The 9,195-nt window shown below is 31.9% G+C and overlaps 2 protein-coding genes across 2 annotated transcripts; both read left to right on the top strand.

Moving 5' to 3' along the window:
• The first annotated feature begins 328 nt into the window (after positions 1-328).
• Positions 329-2,132, top strand: LOC114390648 (probable xyloglucan endotransglucosylase/hydrolase protein B). Its single transcript, XM_028351461.1, has 4 exons — positions 329-563; positions 707-807; positions 1,029-1,222; positions 1,536-2,132. Exons 1-4 carry the CDS (start codon positions 371-373, stop codon positions 1,933-1,935), a joined length of 888 nt encoding a protein of 295 aa, XP_028207262.1. The 5' UTR covers positions 329-370; the 3' UTR covers positions 1,936-2,132.
• A 2,640-nt stretch (positions 2,133-4,772) lies between these two features.
• Positions 4,773-6,870, top strand: LOC114390647 (xyloglucan endotransglucosylase/hydrolase 1). Its single transcript, XM_028351460.1, has 4 exons — positions 4,773-5,010; positions 5,368-5,468; positions 5,573-5,766; positions 6,262-6,870. The coding sequence occupies exons 1-4, from the start codon at positions 4,818-4,820 to the stop codon at positions 6,662-6,664; spliced, it is 891 nt and encodes a 296-aa protein (XP_028207261.1). The 5' UTR covers positions 4,773-4,817; the 3' UTR covers positions 6,665-6,870.
• Positions 6,871-9,195: the final 2,325 nt, after the last annotated feature.

Raw genomic sequence — 9,195 nt, 5'->3', positions numbered from 1 at the left:
GTATGTTTTCGTTTTAAAAATAATAAGAATACAAATTCGCTCTCTTACGGTCTTACTTTATACTTGTTAATTTTAACTATTAATAAAATGTCTACACTGCATGAGACAGTCCAATTCAGGTAAGAAATGATCGATACCTAATAATGAAGATAAATAGTATACGATCATGACCAATATCTGTTACTTCTAACTTTCTAATATCCCAATAATGAAGATAAGTAGTATACGATTATGACCAAGAAAGATAAATGTTTAGGAAATTAGAGGAGTGAAGAGTCAAACTTCCAAGGCAGGGTCTTGCATGTGTCTATATATATCCCATTGTAGCTACGAAGACTTGCACAACATCTTCAGCTTTTCCCTCGTTGAAATGAAAATGGGTTCTTCTTTGTGGACTTTGTGTCTAATTTTGGCTTCACTAGCCTCTTCTGCATTCTGTGCCTTTCCACGGAGGCCAGTGGATGTTCCATTCGGCAGAAACTACGTTCCCACTTGGGCTTTTGATCACATCAAATACTTCAATGGAGGTTCTGAGATTCAACTTCATCTTGACAAGTACACTGGTACGTAATATATTACCTCTTCTCCACATCACACCACATACATGTAGAATACAACAAACAAGTTTATGAAAACATCCCTTATTATATATTTAGTTGTTAACTTGGGTATGTTAATTTTTCATGTTTCATACAATTTTCATTAGGTACTGGCTTCCAGTCCAAAGGGTCATACTTGTTTGGTCACTTCAGCATGAACATAAAGATGGTTCCTGGCGATTCAGCTGGCACAGTCACTGCTTTTTATGTATGCACAATTTCTTTCTATTTTAATACATTGCATACTCTAAATATAATTTTTTTAAATAATTATTACAAAAGTGATCAATTTTATCACAGGCGACAATTCATAATTAGACAATAGTATAAAAACTTTATACTATTAATAATATTCTAATTAAATTATATATACTAGTTTTCAAATTTTTGCTTCAACCTTGTTTATTTGCTATGATTGGAATCCTATAGTTATCTTCTCAAAATGCGGAGCACGATGAGATAGATTTTGAGTTCTTGGGGAACAGAACAGGACAACCTTACATTTTGCAAACAAATGTGTTCACCGGAGGCAAGGGTGACAGAGAGCAAAGAATCTTTCTCTGGTTTGATCCCACAAAAGCATACCACAGATACTCTGTGCTGTGGAACATGTATCAAATTGTGTAAGTAGTCCCCTCAAAACCCCACATCTTGTCAATGAGTACTATACTATGCTTAATAACATAATAAACTAACAAAAGTGATAGAGTTGATAAGGGTTGTACTCAAATTCCACAAGAACGTGAGTTGAAATCTCATTGTCAATTTTAAGAATCTTATTATTAAATAATTTATAAGTATCTTTGTAAAGGTTGGTTGAGCTTAAAGTCCTGTTTTGATCCTGATGAATATTGAGGTTCACCTTATCTAAATTTTATTATTGTTATCAACCAAAAAAATAACATCATAATAAATCAAATTGTGGTTTGCACACAGGTTCCTAGTGGATAACATCCCAATAAGGGTGTTCAAAAACCTAAAGGGCTTGGGAGTGAAGTTCCCCTTTGACCAACCCATGAAGGTGTACAACAGCTTGTGGAATGCTGATGACTGGGCCACAAGGGGTGGTTTGGAGAAAACAGATTGGTCCAAAGCACCCTTCATAGCAGAATACAAAGGGTTCCACGTTGATGGGTGTGAAGCTTCAGTGAATGCAAAGTTCTGTGCTACACAAGGCAAGAGGTGGTGGGATCAAGCACAGTATCATGATCTTGATGCTTCTCAATGGAGATGGCTCAGGTGGGTGCGCAGGAAATACACCATCTACAACTACTGCACTGACAGAAGCCGCTACCCTCAGCTTCCACCTGAATGTAGAAGAAACCGTGACATTTAAATTCACATGTAGTACTATGTTTATGGTTGCTACCATAAGTTTCTTATTGTATTATTGATTCATCATTTACCATATACTTTATTCCTACCATTATTTATTATCATTGTATTGTTTGAGCTGTGTAATTGAGGAGTGAGGTTTGAATACAGAGCAGAGCCTCTATAATAAAATTATATATGTTGTGTAATTCTACTTTACTCATTCTTAATCTTAGCCTTGGCACCACCAATCCAATATTGAATTCTTAAAATTATACTCAGTGCATGTTCTATTCCTTAATGGTAACAACAACAGCTAGTTGCTGCATCTATTTCCGATCTCGAGGTCCATTAATTAATTCCTCGTTATTTTAATTTGCTCCTTTTAGTATAAAGTGAATATCCATTTAGATTAATAAAAACGCTGGGTTTACTTCAATTGATTCATGAAAGAAAGAATCAAAATGGATAAATTAAAATGACAAAACCGGTGCAATTAAAGAGAAACTGTTACTCTTGACTTAGAGAGAGAGGAGATTTTGGAGATATAACAATATTCTAATAAAACTTATTTGTCAATGTGAAATAAAATGTCCAGAGATTTTATGATAGATGTGTAACTTGTAGACAAGTTAAACCTAAAGTTCATCTTAATATTTTTTTAATCAGCAAATATTAATGATTAATTATTAGTTGTTTATTAACAGGAAAATTGAATTCATGTTCTTTTTCTCTTTTCATTTTTCTTTTATTATCCAACCAATCTTATAATTAGTCCCCTAATGATTTATATAACCCTCTCTTAAAACATAGTGAATCTTGGATCATTATATGAACTTTGTTTTAGGTTTACTAATATCCAAACGAGGGAGAGATTCAATATTTATGTTTATGGGTGAACTTTTTATGATGATCTATTTCATTCCATACTAATAAGAGAAAATAAACGTTATGTATGAGTGTAAAACGTTTTACATAATCATCCAATCACAATTTATCATGTATGATAAGTTTGTTGACTTTTAAAATAATTATCTTAAAGTAATTTAAATGATAATTTATGATTGAATGACGATATAAAACTGTTTTACACTTTTGCATGAACATTAAACTTTAATAATAATACTTCCGATATTGTATACTTGTATATTAGGTTTTCAAAAAAATTGAGACACTAAATGATATACTCAGGACTCTTTTATTTTTTTTATAGAGATACAAGTATTTAAACTACTTTTTGAAAAAGTATAGGCTAGATTAGGAATTAGTTATTATTTTCGATTACTTGTCATCCTTAAAAGAGATGGTCAATTGTGAATAGGATTTTCTACACTTTTTTGTAGATAATAATGTGAAAGAACATTAAAATTTAGAGGAATTTTTTTGTCACATATTAAATTTATAATTAGTATGTTTGCTCTTCCACTTAGTTCTCACTATTTGATTTTTTTATTATTATCTTAATCTTTTAACTCCACTATATTTAACATCAGTTAAATGGGTTAATTTAAATGTCAGGATTGAAATATATCAAAATTTAAGTTTTTTAAATGCTTCTAGATCATCATCATTGTGCATATTACAATCATGGTGAATATATATGTTAGGAGTCAACTTACTTAATTTCTAGTCCTATATTATAATCCTATTATCTCTCTTTTACTTTTCCTATTATGATTGTTGTTTATATTTATTTGGCTCTAAATAAATTAAAGGAAGAACTTCAACATATTGAATTTCTAAAGTAAAGTGGGAATACGGAATACATGATGAGTGTTTGTGCTAACATAGTAAATTATTAGAATAGTGAAAATTTCTCTCAAAACAAGAAAATTAAAACACAAACACAAGTTGTTAACATCAATTTGTATAAATTGTATGGATATATAGTAAATAGAGATATGAAGAAACTAAGTAATCACAAGAAAAAACATACAAAAAAATGTTGACTTTAAATATAGCACATATGATGCTAATTACAAACTATCTTAAACACAGTAAGGTAGAATTAAGCAAGAAGAGGAAGCACTTTTTTTTCCAAGGTAAAATAATGAAAGCTCAAATAATGAAGGTACTAAAGAACCTACATGTGTTCAATTTTAAGAAGAAAAAAAAAATGTAAATGTAAATCTAAAGCAATAGCGAATAAAAGAAACTTACAATGAGTATTTAGACATTAATAATTGACACTATGATATGCAATGAGTATTAAGACATTCATAATTAACTTACAAAGAATAATTGGCTCTTCCATGTAAACCATTATCCCCTATGGTTAAAAAAAAAACTGATCATTTATTTCTGTACCAAAAACCTCATCATTCATTTTTGTCTCTAAATCTTATCTCAATATTTTTCCCATTAAAAATTATGTTAAATATAATAAAAAAAATTATAATTGGAGTAAATAATCATCAAGTGTCGGGAAACAATTATTCGAAGTGATCTAAAAAATAGCCTAAAATGCATGCGAAAATGTATTATTATTGTAAATAAATAACAATTCTCTAATATGAAAATGATTGATGATTAGGCAGATTAGCTAGCAGTCAATTAAAATAAACGCGTAATAGTGTCTCAATATTAGTTGTTTCCAACACTAAATCCTAACTAAAGCAAAATGCAGGATTCTCTGTCCTCCCCCAACTCTCTCATCCTGATATAACCCCTCTCTCACCCTGATATAAAAAACAAATCTTAAATATATTGTTAATCATTATACTATAAAATTGATTTTTTTTTTTCAAATGATGCACCATGTATTTACATAAATTTAAATTATATTTAAAAGGATACAGAGTAGAGAGGGAAAGAGAGAGGAACAAGGGTTTTAGGGCAGGGTCTAGTGCTTATAAATACCCTGCATTAGCCACTAGATTTCACAAACTGAGGCACACAGAAAAAATGGGTTCTTCTTCTTCTATGTGGACGGTGTGTGTGATTTTGGCATCACTGGCCTCTGCAGCACTCTGTGCCAACCCACGCAGGCCAGTGGATGTACAATTTGGCCGAAACTACGTGCCCACATGGGCCTTTGATCACATCAAATATTTCAATGGTGGTTCTGACATTCAGCTTCATCTTGACAAGTACACTGGTGCGTATAACTTCTTCATTCCTATGTAGATGGCTTTAGAAATTTCATGAGTGATATGAGTATATGACCAAAATAGTGAAGACTAACTCTCACGAGTCGAGTTATGTTCAAACTTAAATTCTATCATTCTGTTTGGATACAGGCTAGAAATACTTTTGAGAGTTTTTTTAACTGGAAATATAAAACTTTTCCTGGTAGAAAAACTCTCAAAAGCACTTACTTAAAGTTTTGTATCCAGACAAAGTTCAAGACGACATTATTTTGGTCATGTCACTAGTAAACACGAGATTTTGATCTTGTAACAAAGTTAAGGTTAACTATCCCTTTATTGCTCATGTTCTATACAACTTTGTACAGGTACTGGCTTCCAGTCCAAAGGGTCTTACTTGTTTGGTCACTTCAGCATGTACATAAAGATGGTTCCTGGAGATTCTGCTGGCACAGTCACTGCTTTCTATGTATGCACAAAATGAAAAAAAAAAAAGTTTCTATTTTTATTTGCTTCAGTCATTGTGTAGTATGTGAACGTGACCTTTGTTTTGTTATGGTTGGAACTGTGCAGTTATCTTCCCAAAACGCGGAGCATGATGAGATAGACTTTGAGTTCTTGGGGAACAGAACAGGACAACCTTACATTCTGCAAACAAATGTGTTCACCGGAGGCAAGGGTGATAGAGAGCAAAGAATCTATCTCTGGTTTGATCCCACGAAAGAATACCACAGATACTCCATTCTCTGGAACTTGTATCAGATTGTGTAAGCACACTTCACTCAAACTCTTTCATACCCTTTTTTCATTTTTCACCCTTTCTTGGAAATCCCAGTCTTATACTTAAAAATAATGTATATAAATGGAGAACAAACACATTCTAAAATGAGTTAGTGTTGTAGTTAAATTCAACCTAAATCTAAACTTTAAAATGGAATCAGAACCTATAACAGTTGTTTGCAGGACATTCCGGCTTGCAAATTTTAAACTTTATGTTGAAACTTGGAAATGCTCACTCCTCCTCCATCTGCCAATGATGGGACCAAAATAACAAAGTGAAATTTTTTAAGATTAGACTTTAAAATCTAAGTAAAAACTTGCAGATATATGATTAACATTGATGGTTGGAAAGGAAAGGTTCAAATCTTTACTACTGATATTTTTACTAAAACTAGAAGAATAATATTTATTGGTTAAAAGGAAATAAAAAAAAGAACTTGTGAGATGTTTAAGGAGAAAGATTTGATGTTGGGGATGTGCAGGTTCTTTGTGGACGAGGTGCCAATCAGGGTGTTCAAGAACAGCAAGGACTTGGGAGTGAAATTCCCATTCGACCAGCCAATGAAGATCTACAACAGTTTGTGGAACGCTGATGACTGGGCAACGAGGGGTGGTTTGGAGAAAACGGATTGGTCGAAAGCACCCTTCATAGCAGCGTACAAGGGGTTTCACATCGACGGGTGCGAGGCTTCGGTGAACGCCAAGTTCTGCGACACGCAGGGCAAGAGGTGGTGGGACCAGCCTGAGTTCCGTGACCTTGACGCCGCCCAGTGGCGTAGGCTCAGATGGGTGCGCCAGAAATACACCATCTACAACTACTGCACTGACACTAAACGCTATCCTCATATCTCTCCTCCTGAGTGCAAAAGAGACCGTGACATTTAAATTTCGAGTGAATAGATATTTTAGTCCGTGATATTTAAATTTCTCATTCACTTTATTATTGTTGCTTCTCTTTTCATTTTTATCACCCTGCCACACATTCACATTTCCACTTCCTATGTACAATTTTATATAATTATATCCTATCATGTCAGTTTCTCCTTGAATTATTAATTATTTAATATGACCAAAATAATTATTCATCATCATGTTTATCCTTTCAAGCCGAGCCACATGCTACTATTGTTCTGTTGCTTTTGTTCTATAGGTTGAAGAGCCAGTTGTATTTTGCGAGATATCTATGTTCTTTCTGTATTTTGGGGGGAATCATAGATCTGCCATATGATGATCCTCTGGTCCCGGAAATGACAAAGTAGAAAGTGGTGGTGATTGAATTGAATATTGTTGCGGAAAAGACACTGGACCCGAAACGTGGCCCCACTGGGCACTCCCCATGTGAACGGGCATAAAAGATCAGTTTTTGCAGTAAATAATTTTTTAACTATAGAGTTTTTAAGTTGGCTCAATTCTCCTCTCTCTATGACAGTTCAAATCTTAAATGAATCTATATAGTATGTTGAAGAATTAGTCTCTAACTTTTAGATGAAATATATCTTGGACACATAATAAAAAAATGATTTTAATTTAAAATTATTTTTTTCTTCTGTATTGTTAGTAAAAATTTATTAACTCTCTCTACAACTAATTTGTGTTGAAAACTCATGTGCCAAGTTTAGAAGGAGGAATAATGCTTGTTTGATTCATGCTAAAGTTTTTTTATATTTAAATTATTTTTTATTTTATATAAATCATGTATTTTTATTTTTTTTTATCAAGTGGATTGAACCTCCAACCATACAAACTAGTGATCTTACTTTGAGTTAAATAGAATTATTATGATTGATAAAAGATTCTTTTAATTATTTAACAGTTATATAAGAAGTATTTAAACTCAAAATCACTAAAGAATAATACTACTTTCATAAGAATCATGTCAAAAGTTATATTTATCAATATTAGTTATTGGCAATGCATAAAATGTTGATATTTTGAAAGATTATTTCTGAATAATTTATGTTTGTTTCTTTCTAAGGAAATGAGTCGAGATTCTGCATAATGCTAAAATTAAAAAATGCTTCATTTTCAATTCTTTAACTGTTTAACAGGGATACCGATTAATACTAGTTTTGACTAAATTCAAAGGCTGTCTAGAAGAGCATCGTTATTCGATGTTTAACGTGGTTTCCTTGCACTTTGGCACGTGGGCATATATATTTTAAGGTGCATAATGACTTTTTTATTCCTTAAGATGTGCATAATGACTGAAGCATTAGCTAGGACAAAAAAATATTAAATTGTTATTGTAGCTTTGGAAACTTCAATTATTTTAATATGGGAAATATTATCCACGAAGATGGTGGGTGTAGTTGTAACTGGTAAATGTTATCCGTTATCGAATTACAATTTTATTTCAAAAAAAAAAGTGCAATTGCAATTTTGGTAAACAGTGTGACTCTAACGAGTTGGACTCTTCTTCAGTGACTCTTCTACCGATAATTTCCAGTATTGAATAGATTTTTTTTCCAACTTAACTCGTTTCAACTTTGACTGATAGATCAGAATAGCAATGTTAGCTGGTGACAATGTAAAATGATGATACAGTGCCTATGATGTCTGACATTGCTTGAAGCCCAGACGAACGGTTTAATGAAGAGATAAAAAGAAAGTGTAATTATAGTGTGTATGATTTATTGTTGGAAAAACTCCAAATAAAGGTTGAATAAAAAATTAAGAATTTTTATATTTCATAAAATATACATGAAAATGTGTATTTATTTGAGTTTTATAAAGGAAAAAAATAATTAGATTTTTTTTTTTACTATGAATTAGAACTTTTAACAAAACCAATCATTAATAAAATTAATAGATATTTTATTATGATATATGGTAATCCAAAAAATAACATCAAATAATCAAGGTTCTTTTCTTTTTTTATCCTTACCTGAAGCGTGTAAACATGAAAGTTATGTTTTGCAAATAAAACAAACCACCACGTGATTGCAGAGTTTTGTTGTTAATTTGGAAGTTTGAATATTGGTGGACATCCATTGCTGTGGACTATGGAGGACTTGTCTGCCACCTTACACCTATTTGATGGTCAAAAATCAAACGTGGTGGACCATCGTTTACCTACACAATCTAGGCGCCCATGACTTTTTTTGACGTTTCATAAAAAGTTGTTAGTAAACAACGTAAAAAAAGGAACAATGTTATGCAGCATGGGTTCAATTTACAATTATTGTGCAATCTGATTCTAATGTCAAATTATTTCACTTTGTCGGTGCGTTTGGATGTTAAGAGGAAAATTTGTTTTACTTTTGTGGAAGATTGTTTAATGGTTTGAAAATTCAAATTAAGAAGTTCGATCTACAGTCTGTTTATACATTTTTTTTTTATCTGTAATCTGTTTAAAATTTGAATATATAGAATATCAATTCTCCTTCTTTTCTTTTATTTTTTGTGATGAAAATATA

Source organism: Glycine soja, chromosome 16 (assembly GCF_004193775.1).
Source record: "Glycine soja cultivar W05 chromosome 16, ASM419377v2, whole genome shotgun sequence".
Lineage (NCBI taxonomy): Eukaryota > Viridiplantae > Streptophyta > Magnoliopsida > Fabales > Fabaceae > Glycine > Glycine soja.
This window is presented reverse-complemented; position numbering and strand designations above follow the sequence as displayed.